We start from the raw sequence: 20,218 nt of genomic DNA on the forward strand, positions 1-20,218 counted from the left end.
ATTGGCAAACAGTTATAGCCCATTCTAAATCTAGGCATGGCTATTTGAGAGGCAGAGTCAGAAAATCATGATTTCAGGTCTAGAATTGAGAAAGTTAATAAGTCTATCTTCAGGACTAAAGAGGGTTAAGGTGCAACTCAGCAGTAGAGCCCCTACCTAGAATCCCCAGTGAGGGGCTGGGGGCATGGCTCAGGGGTGGAGCCCCTGCCTAGAATCTCCCAGTGAGGGGCTGGGGGCGTAGCTTGGGTGGAGCCCCTGCCTAGGATCCCCCAGTGAGGGGCTGATACATAGTTTGTGCTTACATAGCATGTGCAAGGTCTTGGGTTCAATTCCCATTTCCTCAAAAGAAAAAAAGTATTGACTGCTTATTCCACAGAAGTAATAGCTTTTGTACCATGGGGGACCAAACAGTGTACACTCTATGTCTCCAGCAGGAATAAGTAGTCCTGGGACTCGAAGTCACACGGAAGAGCTGCCAAGAGGAGCTAACACCCCTTCGGAAAAACTGTATCGGTGAGCGAGACTTCAGTTTGTTCCCCAGTGGTCCTGTGAGGTGTCGTTGTTTATACGGCTTTGGAAACTCTACCAGGGTTCTTGTGGCCCTGAGTAAGCTCTCAGGCAGCTGAATGTACACAAAGACCCATGCTTGGTGCCCTTCTGTCCCCAGAAGGCAGGTCCTGGGACAGCATCTGCTCTGGGCAGGTCAGCACAGAGGATGCTTTTCGGTTCCCTTGCCTGGGGGAATGGGGATGGGGCCTTTGCAACTACAGAGTGACAGCCGCTGAGAGAGTCTCCCAGTCTGAGGGTGCCATTCTGCTGTAGAATGCTGGGCTCCTGAGCCTGAGGGAGGACTGGAATATGCAGGGATGGTTCTTCTCTGGTCCCAGTCTGGACCCCGCACTATCTTCTGCTGAGTTTTCCTTTCTGAGTGGGAGGAGTTTGTGAGCCTGGACAGAGACCTAAGCCTTCCCCTTTGGCTCCAAGAGGGTGTAAAAGTGCATGTGAACGGGGCTGGGGGTGTTGGCCTCTGCTTGCAGCTATTGGGAGACTGAGGCAGAAGAATTGCAAGACCAAGGCTAACCTGGGCTACAGAGCAAGACCCTGGTGCCCATAAAAGGGTTGGGAGTATGCCTCTGTGTTTTGGTACTTGCCTAACACAAATGAGTCTCTGGGTTCACTTCCCTGCACTGACCAAAAAAGTAGGGGCACTTGGAATGTGGCAGGTCAGCCATGTTTGACAGCTGTCCAGAAGGAGTTCAAGGTCAGGAAGCAATGTCCCAGCAGTCTTAGAGCCGGGCGGACCCCACAAGGCTGGAAACTGTTGGCATGGGCAGGCATCTGCCAGCCTAGCTATGCCGTAGTAGCCAGCAGAGGAGGGCTGAGACTGAGTCCAGCCTGGGCTGCATAGACAGCCCTGAACCACATCAGAAGTTAGCTTTACTCGTCTACAGGGGACGAGTAAAGGAGATGTGCCGTTCCCATGGATGTTTCTTTCCCTGTGTGTGGCCCCTGCCTAGTCGAGCTGTGTGAGGGCTGCATGTCCGCTGGGTTCACTGAGCTTCTCCCTTGCAGCTGTGCAGGGCTAGATTTCTCCTTTGACCGCTCTGAGGAGTTGGATGTTAACGCTTTTGAGGACATCATGGCTTTCTATGAGAGCAGGAAGTAAGTAGCAGCCAGGCCTTCGCACCCAAGACCAGGGAGGCACAGGCCAGGGCCGCCATCTGGGAGTTCAGAGCAGTGTCCTTCCCCGGGGACACACTGGCACATTTGGCCAGGTCAGGGCACTGAGGGATTGGCAGAAGCCATGGCCGCTACTCTGAGCCCTCTAGACAGGAAGGCCATGTAAAGGAAGTAAACATTAACCCTGTGTCACCCGTGTTGTTTTGCTCTTGTGCCTCCCTGGAGAGCGAGGGAGCGGAGGTAAGTGTGGCGTCCATTTGGGCACAAGGCATGGTGCATGGATCACAGTACGGGGCTGCACACAGGGGCTCCTTCAGGCCAACCTTCAGAGTCTAAACATGCTTTTAGAACAACTGAGGGCCTGTGAGATGGCCTCCTGCGTAAAGGAACCACAGACCTGCCCACGTTGGTGTGCATGCTAGAATCTGCATGGTGGAGAAAGCCAACTCGCCCCCTCCCTGTGCACACACGCGTGTGTGTGCGCACACACACAAATACATAAGTAAACACACACACCCTCAGACAGACAGACAGACACACAAATATATTAGCAAATACTGAATAACAAGTGAGAGCCAGGACAAGACTCAGTGGCAGAGCAGCTGCCCAGTTTGCATGAGGCCTTGGACACCATCCCAGCAAAAGTGTGGGCTGCAGAAGTGGTTCACTGTTCTCAGAGGACCCAGCTGCCAGCACTCCTAGGCCAGCCCACAACCACCTGCAATTCCAGCACCAAGAAGTCTGACACCCTTTTCTGACCCTTGTGGGCACTGCATACATGTGCCAACTCTACTTGTATCTACATACATATGGACATAGTTAAAAATAAAATAAATTTTTAAGAAAGTTGACCCTTTTCAGGTCGGTTCCTAACCTTAGTTCTGTCCCTGCAGTGAGGGTCACCTGTGTCCTAAAGGGTGTTGGACATTGTCGCTAGCTGCCATTTGCCAGGTACCAAAAGTACCAAACCCTAGGAATAGTCACATGTCCCCATATATGTCTGGACACAGGTTGGTCCCCTGGGGCTAGAAGGAGGCAGCCGAGAAGTACCAGGCAATGCGGGTCTCTTAAGGGTACCAGGGAGGTTCAAGCCTGGGCCATGCTCTGTAGACCCAATCTATTTTATACAAATTATACAGGCTCATAAATAAAGGATCCCGCCGGGCTGGACAGCTCACAGGGAAGGGCGCCTGCTGCCACTCCCAACGCTCTTGAGTTTGATCTTCAAGTCCTCACATGACTACCTGGAGCTGTCCTCTGACTTCCACAGACTATGGCACATCCCCCAAGTTGTAAAGAAAACCACTTTAAAAATAGAAGACCCTGGCATTCAAAAGATGAACCTACAGTTGAGAGCATTCACTGTTGGACTAGAGCACAGATCCCAGCACCCACATGGGCTCCTTACAAATGCTTGACTCCTTCTGTCACGCCCAGTGCCCTCTGGCCTCCAGAGTACCTCACACACACAAAGACACACATGCACATACATGTATACACACATGAATAAAATACTTTAAAAAAAACAAGGGAAGCTGGGCAAACAGATGTCGATTCTGTGAGTTCAAGGTCAGCCTGGTTTATATATCAAGATCCAGGCTAGCCAAGGTCCTGTTATAAGTCCATGGCCCCCTGAGCTCAGGGACAGTGGCCGTATCTGGCTCAGTCCCCTCCTTCTGGAAGGACACAGTGGTCATTCCTTGTGCATCCCTTCCTCAGATGCATGTTTTGTCTCCTGTGGCCTGGGGACACCCTGGTGGGCATTGGGGGCCCCAGGTGGCGGGCCATGCTCTAACTATTCTTCTTTCTGTCACCGGGTCCCCTTCTGGCCCTTAGCGATTTGCATAACCAAATCATCAAGAGCCTCAAAGGACTGCCGTGGCAGGGCGAGGACCCGCGGAGGCTTCTCCAGTCCCTCAGTCGGCTCAAGAAGCCCCGCACCTTCTTCCTGTGAGTCCCCCCCCAGCTCCTTCAAGTGCAGCAGCCACTCCGCCACCCCCACCCGTCACCAGCACAGCTGGCCAGCTCATCCTCCATACAGTCAGCCACTAACACTCTCCCTACCCCCACCACTGCCTCCCAGTCCAGCTCTCAGCCAGCCATTGCTGACCAGCCTTAATGTCCCTGGCAGCTCCTGTGATGAGTCCCGCTCTGACCCTGACCCTTTCTGCCCTGGCCAGCCCGCAGAACACAAGCTTTCCTGCCTGGCCTTTGCTGCTGTGACCTTGTTATGAAGCCCATGCAAGCAAGGAGCGTGTGAAGCCAGGGACCAGTCTATAAACCTGGGTTCCAACCCACCCCTGCCTACATTCCACTTAGTTCCCTTGGGGTTCAGCATTCCTCTGTAAAACGGGGTGATAATTCTCAAACCCCTTTGTGCTGACCTGTCAGGGCACCCACAGTCAACAGCCACAGACTGGTTGTGCCTATGAGGAGCCTGACTTTTTGGTTCTTCTTCCCAATTCCACCCCAGAGCCAGGGGCTCACCATGTCACCCAAGCTGGCCTGCAACCTCTGGGTTCAAAGATCCTCCTCCAAGTGGAGAGATTCTCAGCACTTCAGAATTCTTGCTGCTTTTGCAGTGGACCTGAGTTCAGTTCCTTACACCCATCTTGGGTAACTCACCTGGACCTCCAGCTTGAGGATCCCCTCATCTAGCCTCCATGGGTACTGCACTTGTGTGCACACATGCTTAAAAAGAAATCTTCAAAGAATCCTCCTGCCTCAGCTCTGGGAACAGCTGGGGCTCCAGGCATGTGCCACTATATCCAAAGGTGATTTTTGCATAAGTTTCTCTGTTACTTTCTTTTAACCCAAATTAATTGCGATGCAGCTGAGGACTGGATGTGGCCCAGGGACGAGGCTGGGTGAGCATTCCCAGCTCTGAAGCATGAGAGCACACAGCAGCCCCTGGCCATGTGCACAGTGATTAGGGTTCTTGTGTGCACTAGTTTTTCCACATCACATCCAGGCATTGTGGCACTTGCCCAACACTCAGCATAAAAGAGGCGGAGGCAGGAGGATTATGAGTTTGAGGCTAACCTGTCTCCATTGGGGAAAAAAAAAGGATGATATTGAATGCTATTATCCTAACACTGGGGTGGTGGAGGCAGAGGACTCGGAGTTCAGAGTTACCCTCAGCTACATAGCAAGTACAGGCCAGCCTGGGCTACATGAGACCACTGTGTGACCACTGGGACTGATTGCCAGTCCCTGAACCATGGATTAGGCCTTCAAGTTTTCATTCTACCATCAGCATCCCGGAGCTGGGGTGTGGCTCAGAGGAGGGACATCTCAGTATGAAGGCCCTGGGTTCTGTACCCAGCGTGGAGAACCAATAATGAATGCCCTTAGGAGGATCGAGTGAGGAGTCACCCGGCCATTGTTCTTTGCAGGGCAAGTCTGCCCCACCAGTGGAGAGTTGACATAGCAGAGTAGGTCAGTCACTTAGTGTATCAGGGCCCTCAGTGCTGTGTGCACTTTGTCACTGCTGCGTAGAGATCCTGGAACCTCCAGCACAGTCTGCACACGGAGCTGTGACAGGTCTGCAGTGCGGAAGGCAGGAGCTCTCGGGTGTCTGGGGAGTCGGTGGCGACCTTGCTGCACTTGTCCTCTTTCTGTCTCTCTGGATCTAACCCGCAAGGCGTGGCTTGCTGAACTAACACAATCCCCAGCCCTATGTCCCTCACATTCACACCGTTTTTAATATTTTGACAGGAAGAGTAAAGGTATCAAACAAAAGCAGATCATTCCAAAGGTAAACCCGCACGGGCAGACGGCGACATCATACACGACTTGAGAACACCTTTCTCAAGTTGTTCTGAGACAGGGAGGTGGGAGAGAGACACTGAACTTCTGGGACCTCTTCCACTCCTCCTGCTCACCCTCCAGCTGACACTAATACAAAGCTGTATCACCTGAGAGTGCCGCTCGGGTGGAGCCCCTGCCTAGGATCATCCAGTGAGGGGCTGGGGTGTGGCTCAGAGGTAGAGCCCTGTCTAGGACCCCCATGTGAGGGGTTGGGAGTGTGACTTAGAGTGGAGCCCCTTCCTAGAATCCCCAGTGAGGAACTGGGGTGCAACCCCCTGCTGAGCCTTTATCAGCCTCTGGGTTCCCTGCACAGAAATCAGATTCTTCTCCCCATGGTGACCTGGCTTTCAGTTGTCTTGGGGTTTCGTCAGAGTAGGACCTGCAATGGTTTACCCAGGAGGAGTTGAGGTCACTCTCAGGAAAGAAAGCCAGATTCTGTCTTAAATCTGCCCCTCTAGTGATCCAACTAGAAGGGTTCTCCTCGCCTCAGAGCTGGTACTTCCCAGAAGCCACTGGACTAATCCTTATCCAGCATGAGTCAGGTGCTGCCTGTGAGACCCCTCTGCAGGACAGGGCAGGCCAGAGCCCTGCAAACTCTCCCTCAGTGTTTACAGTGGAAAGTTCCCAGGACCCCTGGTTACCAATGGAGTGCAGGCAACCCTCTGTCTTCAGAGCCCAGGCTCATTCTGCCACAGGCTTTGAGCCTTCTCTGGGGACTTAGAGCCTGACCAGTGGCCTCACTGTGGCCACAGTGCAGTGCTGAGTGTAAGGCACACACTTGTCCACACCCTGGACTACAGTCGTGAAGAGAAAACAGGTGGTGGTGGGGGGTGTTGTTTTGTTTTTTTTTTAATATGGTTAGTAGTTCTTGTCAAACTGTGCAGAGCAGTATCTGCAGGGATTCTGGATTGTTGCTAAGCATTCTGAGACATGTCCATGCGTACAGTGAGGTGTCAGAATGGTGCTGTCTCACTATGGAGTGTATTCCGTTTTCACCTTAGACTCATAGCTGGAAAGTAATTTGACACGGCAGCACTAGTGGTTGCGTGTGCGTGTTTGTGTTAAACTGTCAGTGCCCAGGACTCACATGATAGAAAGAGGGAACTGACTCCTGCAAGTTGTTCTCTGACCTCCACACGTGCACATAAAATACATTTTTTTTTAAAAAAATAACTTGTTTTGTTAAGTATAAGATTGGCTATGTATAGTGACGCATGCCTGTCATTCCTCTAGGGAAGTGTGAGGCATGGGAACTGAGTTGCAGGCGAGGCTACAGAGCAGAATTTTGTCCCCATAAATGAAAAGTCCAGTCCAGGTGTAGTGGTGTGTGCCAGTTCTCAGAGCAGTTGGGAGGTTGGAGGCAGGGATCAGGAGTTCAAGGCCAGCCTGGGCTACATGAGCGTTTTAAAGGGAAAAAGTATCACCACAGACTTGAAAGCATGTTGGTTTCAGTGTGGTGTGCTGGACCAGTGCATTCAGTCACAGGCGAGGAATCCGCATGTCCTGGGAGCCATATGGCTTCTGATATTCACAGACCTCTGTCTAAACAGGCCCCTAGCCCTACCCACAGCCAGAGGAAACATGGTCCTCCTGTCTTTCACCAGTTCATGCTGGCATTTGAGGTCTGATGGCTTTGAATTCATGAAACTCCTGGCATAGGCAGAAAGGACTTGAGTCCTGGCCCCTGTCCTGAGGGGGAGGGATGGGGGGGAGGGTGTGCTCACCCAGGGAGCCAGTGCCGCCTCTAGGCTGTGGCAAGCAGGCCCGACCTTATGTGTCTGTCATAGAACCTACTGGACTCCAAGTCCCTAAGGCTTATCATCGGCATGACGCTGCACGACCGCACCACCAAGTCGCTGCTGCACCTTCACAAGAAGAAGAAGCCACCCAGCATCAGTGCGCAGTTCCAGGTGGGGCAGCCTCTGTCTCATACCTCGTAATATGCTCATAGGTGTCTGGTGTTACTCGCGTGCCCTAGGTACAAAATCACCCCTGTTTGAAAGCCACTGAGATTCAAAGGAGAGCGTTAGTTAGCAAGTCAGTCATTGTGGCTGTTGAGCCATGTTCTGAGGTCATAATCCTTTCCCCCTGGCTTCCAGGAAGCGGAGAGATATTACTTTGTTATTTATTGGTCCAGGATTTCGTGTCCTCCAAGTTGTCCTCAGGTAGTCAACAGGTGTGTGCTAAATTATTTTTATTGTGGTGCTGGGATGGAGCCTGGGACATCTCCACAGGTCTGTAAGGCTGAGGATGTAGCTTAGGTACGGTAAGTGCTTGCCTGGCATGTGCAAGGACAGAGTTCGGCCCCAGCCCTGCAGAAACAGAAAAGGAAAGGAAAGGGAGATGGCAGTCACCTCCATGCTCCTCTCCAAGGTTAGTCATCTGCTCCACCTCTGCAAAACGGCAGCCGTGTGGCCCCAAAAGAGTCTTGGATCAACCATAGGAATCCGCACAGCTGAGGCAGCAAGCAGAGCCTTTGGATGGCTCCCTTGCATATATGACCCCAGCAGCCCAGACGTGTCCCTCACATAGCAGTGCAGTGCTCTCCTCTCCGCTGAGCTTTGCACCTGGCCAGCAGCTCTATCTGCATTCCCTCTTCCTGCAGACATCTCTTAACAAGCTGTTGGAGGCGCTGGGCAAGGCCGAGCCCTTCTTCATTCGCTGCATTCGCTCCAATGCCGAGAAGGTGAGTGGGGATCACAGAATATTGGGGGCAGGCCTTGACCACCAATGTGGGGACTAAAATAGCCACAAGCAGGAACTGGAGCTGGCACTCAATGGGTAGAGCACTTGTCCAGCAAGAAGCCCCAGAGTCCATCATGGCACCATGTTAGCCAGGTGGGTACATGCCTGCCGTCGCATCACTGAAGATGTGGAGGCTGGAGAATTAAATAGAGTATGCGGTACCCTGGGCTACATGAGGCCCTGCCTCAGAAAAGAAAAGAAAAAAGGTTGGGGCAGAAAAAAATTAACCTTAAGGAGTGGTCAGCTTCTGAGCTGGGGCACAGGGTGAAGTGGCGGGGAGGACGGGACACGGACGACATGACAGTACACATTGCGTCCCACAGAGCCCCTGAGCACTTCATGCCTTTGCAGAAGGAACTCTGCTTCGATGACGAGCTGGTCCTGCAGCAGCTGCGCTACACGGGCATGCTGGAGACTGTACGCATCCGGCGCTCCGGCTACAGTGCCAAGTACACTTTCCAGGTAGGCCACCCACACCCGCTCCCTCTGCCCTGCAGGGGTGGCCACCGCAGCAGACCTGGAAATACCTGTGAACTGAATGAACTGGAAGTCTCATACGGGTCCTTGACTGAGCATCTTCTAGCCTGGTGTGTTGACGTGTCTTGAGTGTATTTGTTCACACTTATTTTGTATTTTGTATATGACATAAACTCATCACAGCATATTTATGGAGATCAAAGGACTTGAGCAGGAGTCGGCTCTCTCCTCCTATCGTATGGGTCCTAGATCTTGAACTCAGGTTGTCAGCCTTGGCTACCAGCTCCTTACCTACTGAACTGTACCACCTCACCGGCCCTAGTGACAGCAATTGTAACGCTGTTGTGAGTGCTCCACGGTGCCCAGGAGCAGGCTGGACCCTTCCTCTGCCTCCATTTAGTTAAAACACATGGATAGGACATCCCGAATCTTTCATCTCAGCTTTCAAAAAAGGCAGGAGACTTGCTGTGACTTCCAGGCTAGCCTGGGGTGCAGAAAGAGACTATCAAAACAAAACAACTATGTCTTTTACATAGTGGCTGAGGGTGTGTTCAGTGGATGAGCGCCCCAGGTTCTAGCCACGGACATCCCTGCAGTGTGCCAGGGCAGTGCCACTTCCGCCACTCAGATCCCCTTCTCAGTGGCTGGGAGATGCCTTAGTGGGCAAGTGCTAAAGTACAGAGACCCCAGCCCTGATAAGACCTTGGCCTGCCTGCAAGTCCAGCCTCAGAAAGTCAAGACAGGGTCCCAGAGTAAGCTAATTATTGAGACTCTCCGGATCCGTGAACTCTGGTTTGGCTGAGTGACCCTGCCTCGAAGAATAAAGTGGAAACACCAAGGAGGATGACTCCCTACAACAGTCTCCAGCCTCTGCTCGTACTTGGTTGCACATACACATGCATGCACACACACGTGCAAAAACATGATACACACATGGAAATGGAAAAAAGCAATAATAAAATACCCTGTCCTGTGTCACCATTGGCATGAGACCAACTTGAGCTCTGTTGTAGTTGGTCACTTTTCTGTTGCTGTGATAAACCAAGCCAGCATGTAAAAAGGAGTGTTAAACTGGGCTTAGGGCCAGAGGGTTCTTAGTCTCTGCTGGTAAAGTGAACACGTGTCATCAGGAGTGGCAGAGGGCACACTGAGAGGCCTCAGAGGCCACCCACATAGCACACTTCTTCCAATAAGGCCTCACCTCCTAATCCTTCCCAAACACTTCCTTCGCCTGGGTCCAAGTATTCAATCATATTTGTCCCCACTGTCACACCAAGTCCTCCGTAGTCACTCATGCATAACTTCAGGGAATAATAAGCACAGGAAACAACTTTGAGAGCTGGAGGAATGACTCAGCAGGAGGAGCAGAGATTGGGATCCATACACCCACATACAGAGGCTCATAATCGTCGGTGGCACCGCTCCAGGGGATCTGACGTTCTCTGCTGCCCTCCATGAGCACTGCACATACAAAGAAAGAAAACCAAGTTTGAGCTTCAGGAAATAAGTTTGGAAATAAGTGAGGTCCAGCTGTGCCCAACTCGCATGGCACAGCCCCAGGACTTGTAGCACCAGCACTAAGAGAGGGAACCTGGCCCTTCTCATGAAGTAACTGCAGCTGCCAACTGTGCTTACACTGTCCTTCCCTACCCGTGCCAGGACTTCACGGAGCAGTTCCAGGTGCTCCTGCCCAAGGATGTCCAGCCCTGCAGGGAGGCCATTGCTGCCCTGCTGGGGAAGCTACAGGTGGATGGCCGGAACTACCAGATCGGGAAGACGAAGGTGAGTACTGCCACACTTGCAGCTGCCGTCCCACACCCACTCCACCCACGTGTGACCTCACACTTCTCTCAGTACCCCACACTGCTCTGAAGGGTCTGGGCTCTGCAGCAAAGTGCTCTCTGTCACGAGGACCCAGTACCTGAGGCTGGGTGCTTAGCACAGAGGTCTCTGATACTCCCTGTTCTGGGAGCTGGAGAGCCAGGCAGCAGGGAGGACAGGACCCAGGCCAGCTCTTCCAGACCCACACATCTATATAGAGGACCAGCAAGTCCTGTGAGAAGCACATTTACTCTCTTCAACGGGCACCCGGTGGAGACCACACCTCTTTCCACTGGGACCCACGTCCTGAAGGTCCCTCACCTCAGGGTTATAACACTGATTGAAACTTCCAAACAAAATGTTAAGAGATAAGGCTCATCCAGACCATAGGTCGGCATGAGGCTGCTTCCCTTTTTTGTGTCTTCCCTTCCAAACACCATCTTGAGTCTCAGAGTGAGCTGGTGGCTGCCGTTGGCATCACTCAGCTGCTCTTGCTGCACAGTTGCACTCAGGCCCTGACAGTCCAGGTCCAGTCCCAGACAGGTTACCTGGGGACCCAGCAGTTCCATACTAGGGTAGTGCCCACGAGAGCTGAAACCAGATGTTCCCAGAAACACACACACCATGTTTAAACTAGTCACAGCCCTCAGTGTGCACAGTCCGAGTGCCCATCAGATTGGGTGAGCAGACAGTGGCCTGTCCACAAAAGGAACAGAACTCTGACATCCTATGTCCTGAACTAGGAGACAAGTTGAGTGATAGAAACCATACATACAGGGCTGTTTGCTGTGTGATCCCATTGACATGAAATGTCAGAACTGTCACGTGCCTGTCATCCTACTGTTTGGATGAGTTGAGACAAAATTGTGAGCTCCTGTCCAGCCTGGGTTCCAATAGTAGGACCTTGTCCCAAAAAAAGAAAAGAAAAGAAAGAAAGGGTAGTGAGATGGCTCAGCTCAGTTGGGAGATGGTACAGTTCATACGCACTTGCCATGCAAGGATGAGGACCTGAGTTGAATTCTCAGCCTCCACTGAGAACGATGGTGGGACGGAGCCAGGAGCCAGATCAGTGAAAAACCTTCAGGTTCAATGAGAAACCCTGTCTCAAAACATAAGGTGTGGAAGTAGCCTGGTGTTGGCCTGTGTCCTGTGAGCACACAGTGATGAGTGCTGTGCTACATGAATTCTGCTTCAACACACTACAGTCCCTAACCTGCTGGTGAGCACACCTAAGTAGTAAGGAAGATCAGGGGTGCAAGGCCAGCCTCAGCTACATGGTAAGTTTGGGCCAACCTGGGCTACACAAGAGCCTGTTTAGCAAAAACAGCATAGTCTCAGGTCACTAAAGCCACAGCTGTCACTCCTGACTTGGTTGATTGCATTGCCCCTGCTACACAAACTCTGCAGGGCAGGACCCTGCAGGTGACACACCCCTACCCCTGCCCACAGGTCTTCCTGAAGGAAACAGAGCGACAGGCCCTGCAGGAGAGGTTGCATGGCGAGGTCCTGCGTAGGATCCTGCTGCTGCAGAGCTGGTTCCGTATGGTGCTGGAACGCAGGCACTTCCTGCAGATGAAGCATGCTGCCCTGGCCATCCAGGCCTGCTGGCGCTCATACCGTGTACGCCGTGCGCTGGAGAGGACACAGGCAGCTGTGTACCTGCAGGCTGCTTGGAGGGGCTACCTGCAGCGTCGGGCCTACCACCGACAGAGGAACAACATCATCCGCCTACAGAGCCTCTGTCGTGGCCACCTGCAGCGCAGGAGGTAAGTGGAATATGAATCCCTACCCAGGAGCACTCCCTGAAGAAATGCCCAAGATCACTAGCACCCAGCCTCAGGGTAGAACTGGGGACCTCAGGCAGGGTGCAGGGAGATGGGGAAGGCCTGACTACAAACAAGCTATTGCAGGCTCAAGAGGGAGAATTCTGGCTGCTTCCTCCACGTGCCATCCAGAACAGGTGATGCAGGCCTGGTGGAGGGGCTGCTTGCACCAACTCGAAATACCTCTCTTCCGCTATTCCCATCGAGCATTCAGTCCTGCTGGTTGGGAAACCACCCTCAGTGGACATTGGCTGGGTCTCTGCAGGTGGGGCCTAGTGGACCTCAGCCTTCTGTGCTCCCGAAGTCACCCAGATGTCCACTTCAGACACAGTGTCACACTTTCCTTCCCACTAGCTTCCACCAGATGATGTCAGAGAAGCAGAAGGCAGAGGAACAAGCCAGGGAAGCTGCAGCAGAGACATCAGAGGTTGAGCTGGGCCCTGCAACCACAACCGAACAGCTGTCTGAGCAGCCTGTTGTGGAGCAGACTGGGGACCTCGAGAGTCTGGGTGTACAGACTGAAACCTGGATGAAAGACAGGTCCCCAGCTGGCACATCCTCACCTAAGAAGGAGGCACCCAGCCTGGAGAAGGGCACCCCAATGCAAAAAACGGAGCCAGCAGAAAATCACGAGAAAGTCCCCAGCAGCCGGGAGAAGAGAGAGTCGCGGCGGCAACGAGGATTGGAGCATGTTGAGCTACAGAACAAACACATCCAGTCCTGCAAGGAAGAGAGCAGCACCCTAAGAGAACCTTGCAGGAGGACCAGTCTGGAAACAGGGGAGAACTTCCCTGAGGACACAAAGGGATACAGGGAAGACGGACTGCCCTCGGGAGCGTGGACTGAGGCCACAGCCCACTCTCCTTCAAAGCAGGTGCAGGTTGTGGAAGCCCCACCTGGGAGTCCCAGCCTCAGTCCCACACAGCGGCCCACTAGCCTGGCCCTAGACAGTAGGGTCACCCCAGTGGTCCCCATCACCACTCCCGAATCCCTCAGGGATAAGGCCAAAGGTGGGGACAGCCCCAAGGCTCAGGACAAGCCAGAGAGTCCCAGTGGCTCTACCCAGATCCAACGGTACCAACACCCAGACACAGAACGGCTGGCCACCGCCGTGGAGATATGGCGAGGCAAGAAGCTGATAGCGGCTGGTGGTACCAGTGCCATGCTGAGCCAATCCCTGGACCTGAGTGAGAAGCACCGGGCTGTAGGGGCAGCCCTGACTCCTACAGAGTAAGCCTGCCCACTATGCAGGACTGGGGGTACTGGGTGGGCAGCACCAGCTCAGAGCCCAATGCCTTAAACACGTGTGGCCATGCTTGTCAGGCAGGGGTCAGTAGAATGAAAGGTGAGGGATAGGAGCAGACCAGCATTCAGGCTAGAGTAAGGTTTGACAAGGAGCTCACTGAGCATGTGTCAGGTCCTGGCTGTCCCAAGCACTGCAAAGATAATGAACATTGGCCAGGCAGTCTGTAACAGGACTGGCTGTAGAAGCCAGGCCCCTGTGGGTCTTCTTTACTCCATGTTCCCTGAGTCTCAGTTTCCCTTTCTGTGACAAGAAAAGGAGAAGAGGTACCTCAGGGACCCCATTTCTAGCCTCTGGGACCCATGCTGGACTGAAGAAAGGGAGTGTGGAGTTGGAGACAGGCCACCTATGCAGGACTTCTTAGCTGTGGTACTGCTGGATTGAGGCCCAGAGTTAACTGGGGACACCGTGTATCAGAATGCTGAATGTTATCACTGGCCCCTCCCATCACGTGCCAGTAGCCTGGCAGATCATTGGTAGGTGGGTGGAGCGTAGATGGGTAGATGAGTTTGACAGGTGAGTAGGTAAACATGATGAATCGAATAGAAGAATGGATTAGTGTGTAGGTGGGTGTTGGAGGGATGGTTGCATGGAAAAAGATTGACTGGTGAAGGGAGTATGAGATGGCTGGGTCCTTAGGTGATGGGTGAAACCAGGGATAGATGGAGGGATGCCGCATAGCTGTCCTCTCTGTCTCTGTGAATGTTTGCTGGGATGGGCAAGGAAACCCCACCCAAGTGAAAGCCACTGCACTGGGACCTCTGCGTGGCATGGTGCCTTTCAGTAACAGTGCTGTCTGTGGTCACAGGGAGAGGCGTATCTCCTCCTCCACCAGTGACGTCTCCAAGCTGTCTCCAGTCAAGGTACGGGTAAAGCTGCAGCACACCAATACACACACACACACATACACACTACTGAGCAAGCTTGGTTGGTAGTGCACACCTGTCATTGTGACGCTCGAGAGGCAGGGCAGCATGCCAGCCTCAGCCACATGGGATACAGAGCAGCCTGACAGCCTTCCTCTAAAGGCTGCTGTTCTTGCAGATGACCTTCTATAACTCCATTTCCAGGGGACCTACCTCTGACCTCTTTGAGCACCCGCATATGTGTGTACATTCCTGCACACACAGCTAGGACCACACAGAGAAACCCTGTCTCAAACCAAAATATAAGATAAAATCTTTAAAGCCAGAAAACTCATGGTGGAGTTGGTTGGTGGGGCACAGGGAGGTTTGGCCCCAACTACGGCTCTCCCAGCCCTCTCCCTGAACCTATCCCTTTCAGACTCCAGCTGAAATTGATGGGGATCCGAGCACCAAGAAGCCAGCCATCCACAAGAAGAAGTCAGGAGATGTGTCTGCTGGTCCTGATGCAGGCCTATCTCCAGGCTCCCAGGGTGACTCCAAGTAAGTGATCAGGGTACCCACCCACTAGAGACACCCAGGGCCCTGCTGCAGCTCCCGTAAGCTGACTGCATTGATGAGGCACATATGGGCTCAGCAGTTGTTTGAGGTACAGTTCCCAAGAGCTTTATTGAACCACTAGCCATTGACCCTTCCCACTTAGCCCAGCTCAAGACCACTTCAAGGACCAGGGTGGCCACTGCTTGTAATGATGTCTCAGAAAGCCACAGCCAGGCCAGGTCACCTGCTTTGATTGTCAGCTGACAGGAGCTGACATTGTGTCCTTCGTTTTAGTCACTGTTTCTACTGCTGTTGAGGAAACACCATGACCAAGGCAACTCTTAAAAAAAGAAAGCATTTAATTTGAGCTGGCTTATGGTTTTGAAGGGTTTGTCCATGATCATCATGGCAGCAAACATGGAGCTGGAGCGGTAGCTATGAGCAGGCGGAGAGACACTGGGCCTGGCCTGACTCCACCCCAAGTGGCATCTCCTCCCACAAGGCTGTACTTCCTAATCTTTCCCAAACAGTTCCACACCCTGGTGACTGAGCATTCAAAATGAGCTTGTGAGGCTTCTCTCTCACTCAAACCACCACACTTGAGACAGGGTCTCTCACTGGACCTGGAGGTCATTAGGCTGGTTGGCTAGCAGACTCCAAGAATCTACCACCCCAGCCCCAGCCGTGGGATGACACGCGAGCACCCCTGCGCCCAGTGTTATGCGTGCAGACGCAAGCCCTCAGACTCGCACAGCAAGCGCTTACCATTGAGCCGCCTCCCAGCCACCTCCGTTTTCTTATCTGTTTACTTCTTTATTCTGAGGTAGGGTTTTTGTGGCCCTGGCTGTCGGGAACTCACTCTGTAGACCTGGTGAACTTACAGAGATCCACTTGCCTCTGCCTCTGCCTCCTGAGTTCTGAAATTAAAGGTGTGTACCACCATGCCAAGCCCTCCATTTTTTTTTCCCCAGTGAAGTCAAAAGCAGATCCTGGATAGGCTTAGTTTTACATAGCTGTAACCCCAGCCCTGAGAAGGCTGAGGCAGGAGGGTGGTCACTGTCTGAAGCCGTCCTGGGCTGTGAAGATACCATCTCAAAAACCCCTCTGTCACCTCTGTAACCACTCTGGGCCCTCAGATTTGACAACTTCCTGTGCCGCCCAGACAGCCTTGCTAGACTGCTCTAGAATGGTTCTTTCACAGAAGAGTCTGTGGGGCAGGAACACTTCTGCCCTAACCATAGCAAGTAATAGAAAAACATAGAATGGGGTGGGGGTGGGGCACAAGGAGGCCTCTGCTGCCAAGTGTCAGAACCCAGGGGCTGTAACCAAGAAGAGTTGAATCTCACAAGAGGTCCAAAGCCAGATGAAACTGGGCTCTGCTCAGCCCAGAGGGGCTGCCCTTGGCCTGGATCTGGGGACTCCAGGCGTTCTTGTTCACAGTGACTGATCCTGCCTCCACCTTCATGGAGCTCCCTCCAACCAGTGGCTTTTCTTAAATTGTTTTTGGTCTGTTACAGTTCTAGTGAAGAAGCCTTGGGCTGCTCCACCCCTGAGCCACACCCCCAGGCCCTTCTGTTTGCTTTATAAGAATACTTACTATTGGATTTGTATTGTGTTGGTTGATTCCTATTTCATCCTATATTTCTTCAGCTGGTCACAAACTCAAAAACCTTTCCCACAAAAGATCCTAGTCAGAGTCTGAGGTAACTTTTTGGCATGTAACCATTTGTCCCTTCCATGCCCAGCAGGCACTTAATAATGTCACCATTTCTGTGGCTTTCTTCACATACTGTGTCCATGAAAAGCCATCAGGGGGCAAGAGCTCATTATTCTAAGTTATTTTCATTTATATTGCGTGTGTGTGCACACGTGCTGTGTGTGAAAGTCAGAGAACAACTTGCTGGAGTTAGTCCCCATACAAGTTGTCGGGCTTGTGACTCGCCTTTACTGCTCACCAGCCCTTCACTGCATTCTTTTTATGACACTGGGGCAGGCTGAGTCCTGCACAGCATCTTCCTCAGCTCAGGCAGACAGATGCCATCTGTCTGACCATGCCTCATCCAGTCCTCCACAATGAACCATTGTCTTTGTTAGGTGGCCTCCATTTTTTGTTTTAAATTGGTGATGAGAACATGGCTTCCCTTGGAGAGGGTCCAGTCTTATAACTTCTGCTTCTCAGGCCTTAGACTTCATGCAGAGCCAGGCATGGTGGTGCACATTTTAGTCCTAGCACTCAGGAGGCAGAGGCAGGCTGATCTACTTGAGTTTGAGGCCAGCCTGGTCTACAGAGCAAGTTCCAGGACAGCCAGTGCTGCACAGAGAAACCCTGTCTTGGAAAAAACAAAACCAAGGGCTGGAGAAATGGCTCAGGTTAAAAGCACTGGCTGTTCTTGCAGATGTCCTGAATTTGGTTCCCAGCAACCACATGGTAGCTGACAACCATCTATAATGAGATCTGGTGCCCTCTTCTGGCCTGCAGGCATACATGGAGGCAGAATGTTGTATGCATAATAAGTAAATCTTTAAAAAAAGAAAAGAGGGCTGGCGAGATGGCTCAGAGTTTAAGAGCACTGGCTGCTCTTCCAGGGGTCCTGAATTCAATTCCCAGCAACCACATGATGGCTCACAACCATCTATAATGAATTCTGGTGTTCTCTTCTGGCATGCAGGCAGAACAGTGTATATATAATAAATAAATCTTTAAAAAAATAAAAAGAAAAGAAAAAAAAAACAAAACGTGCAAAGGAGAGTCATGGTGCATAACACACACACCCCAGCTGCTGAGGATGCAAAGGCCACTCTGGGCTGCCTATAGACCCTGTCTCAAAAGCAAAATGGCTGGACATACTGACACATGCCTTTAATCCTGGTGCCTGGGAGGGGTCTCTGCGTTTGAGGCCTGCCTAGCCAACATAGTAAAACTCTCAAAGAAAGAGAAAGTGGGACTAGAGAGATGGCTTAGTGGCTAAGAGCACCTGCCCTGCTTCCAGAGGACACGAATTGGGTCCCCGCACCATGTCTGGTGACTCACTGCAGCGGACCGCACAGCCTCCTCTGGCCCTCAAAGGCACTGCACTCAGTGTGTACACCCACAGATACACACACCTGAGATAAAGATTTAAACAAAAACACTGTCTCCTGCAGATCTGCCTTTAAGCGGCTGTTCCTGCACAAAACGAAGGATAAGAAACCTAGCCTGGAGGGCGTGGAGGAGATGGAGAACAATGGAGGGCAGGTAGCACAGGAAGCCTCCGCCAAGAAGAATCTAGAAGGTTGGTTGGTTCCCCATAACTTCCAGAATCAGTTGCCTAGCCATGGCCACAACTGTCAGGTTCCAGTGGCAGTGTCTGAGCCCTGGGAGGGGACCTAAGTGTGTACCTGGGCGCTCATTTCTAACCTTGCTTCTGACTGCCCTGTGTCCCTGCAGCACTTTCTAGCCAGCAGCACCGCCATGCTGTAGGCGAGAAGCCCCTGAAAGGGAAAAAGAACCGAAACCGCAAGGTCGGCCAGATCACAGTGTCAGAGAAGTGGCGTGAGTCAGTGTTCCGCAAGATCACCAATGCCAACGAACTCAAGTTTCTGGATGAGTTCCTGCTCAACAAGGTGAGCGGCAAGGATGCCAGTTGTTAGGCACGCCCAGGCTAGAGATGGTGCAGTAAGGTGGCTGTTCATCCCTAGGACCTGGGCTCTGCCCCCAGCTCAGGGGATTAAACAATACAAAAGATTTCTGGGGACAGCAAGCACAGGAGGTCCCTCTCCTTCTCCGCAGCACTCAGGGAGGAGCTAAATTCAGGTCTACAGAAAAAAAAGCGGAATAGGGCTGCTGAGGTGGCAGGTGAAGGTGCTTGCTGCCAAGTTTGATGCTCCAGGCCTACACAGAACCAATTCACACAGGTTGACGTCCTCTAACCCATACATGCTGTGACATGCATGTCTGTACACACACAAACTTATTTAAATTAAAAAAAAATGTGTATGAGTGTTTTGCCTGCATGCATACTCACTACCTGCACACAGTGCCCACAGAGGCTAGAAGGCATGAAATCCCCTGGAGCGTCTGTGTGTGCTAGGAACGGAACCCAGATCCTCCGGAAGAGCATTCAGTGCTCTAAAGCAGGGAGCCGTCTCCCGAGCCTGGAAAGTGGTTTAGTTCTTTAAAGAAAATTCTAAATTCTAAATCTAAAGCCAGCTGATCCCTTGCATGTTCATGGGGGACAATTTGCCCATCTGTATTTTTCTCACTCCAAGTCAATGTCTGTGTTGTAAATATTAGTAAGCCTTGCTCCACTCTGTTCTCTGCCGAGAGCTTCAGTCAAAGGGCTGTAGAGTACTGGTGGGAGTGTGTACTGCTCTCTGCTGCACAGTGCGTATCATCTTGCTGTTCCAGCTTGAAATCCACAGCTGCAGTTGCCACAGGCCTTGGGAAGCTGAGGCAGGAGGATTACAACTCCCAGGCTGGCCAAACTATTCCACAAAAAAAAAAAAAAAATACTCTGAAGAATTAGAGTTTGGCTGAGTGGGACAGTGCAAGCCTCACCTTCCTGAGGCCCTTGGTTCCATCCACACATTGCGAAGCCCCACAAAACCCTGTCCTGTAGCCATCTTCAGATGCATGCATGATGTCCTTTGGGCTAGAATGGCCATGTAGGACAGGAGCCCCACGCTGGGTCAGGTTTCTAGCTGCCTCGGGTTTCATAGCCGGCACTGACTAAATGTGAGCAGCGCTGACCACCCTCTCCCTGCAGGTGAACGACCTGCGCTCACAGAAGACACCCATAGAGAGCTTGTTCATCGAGGCCACCGAGCGGTTCAGGAGCAACATTAAGACCATGTACTCTGTGCCTGTGCGTGGACCCCACCCCAGCTGCCCATACCTCACCTCCCCCAGTCCCACGCCACAAGCCCTTGGCTGGGTCGTGGGGACACCTTGTCATGTTCCTACAGAACGGAAAGATCCATGTAGGCTACAAGGACCTAATGGAGAACTACCAGATCGTTGTCAACAACCTGGCTGCCGAGCGTGGGGAGAAGGACATCAACCTGGTCCTCAATGTCTTCCAGTCACTGCTGGATGAGTTCACCCGCAGCTACACCCAAACCGACTCTGAGCCGACCAAGGTAGGCAGTTTCACCCCACCCCTCCTATCCTGGGTCCT

The 20,218-nt window shown here is 52.3% G+C and overlaps 1 protein-coding gene across 9 annotated transcripts in view; it reads left to right on the top strand.

Moving 5' to 3' along the window:
* The window catches only part of Myo9b (myosin IXB), an 88,892-nt gene that overhangs the window by 61,020 nt on the left and 7,654 nt on the right, over positions 1-20,218 (top strand). For 3 of the 9 annotated variants that reach the window (XM_057753117.1, XM_057753125.1, XM_057753126.1), the window contains exons 14-30: positions 432-513; positions 1,573-1,662; positions 1,906-1,920; positions 3,517-3,630; positions 5,398-5,437; positions 7,278-7,400; positions 8,096-8,176; positions 8,587-8,697; positions 10,372-10,494; positions 11,983-12,299; positions 12,711-13,586; positions 14,468-14,522; positions 14,944-15,065; positions 18,207-18,334; positions 18,490-18,665; positions 19,808-19,906; positions 20,007-20,180. In XM_057753117.1, coding sequence (XP_057609100.1) covers positions 432-513; positions 1,573-1,662; positions 1,906-1,920; positions 3,517-3,630; positions 5,398-5,437; positions 7,278-7,400; positions 8,096-8,176; positions 8,587-8,697; positions 10,372-10,494; positions 11,983-12,299; positions 12,711-13,586; positions 14,468-14,522; positions 14,944-15,065; positions 18,207-18,334; positions 18,490-18,665; positions 19,808-19,906; positions 20,007-20,180 — 2,726 coding nt within the window. The remainder of the gene's footprint in view (positions 1-431; positions 514-1,572; positions 1,663-1,905; positions 1,921-3,516; positions 3,631-5,397; positions 5,438-7,277; positions 7,401-8,095; positions 8,177-8,586; positions 8,698-10,371; positions 10,495-11,982; positions 12,300-12,710; positions 13,587-14,467; positions 14,523-14,943; positions 15,066-18,206; positions 18,335-18,489; positions 18,666-19,807; positions 19,907-20,006; positions 20,181-20,218) is intronic. The other 6 variants (XM_057753121.1, XM_057753123.1, XM_057753118.1 and 3 more) reach the window with 5 other exon arrangements.

Source organism: Chionomys nivalis, chromosome 20, assembly GCF_950005125.1.
Source record: "Chionomys nivalis chromosome 20, mChiNiv1.1, whole genome shotgun sequence".
Taxonomy (NCBI): Eukaryota; Metazoa; Chordata; class Mammalia; order Rodentia; family Cricetidae; genus Chionomys; species Chionomys nivalis.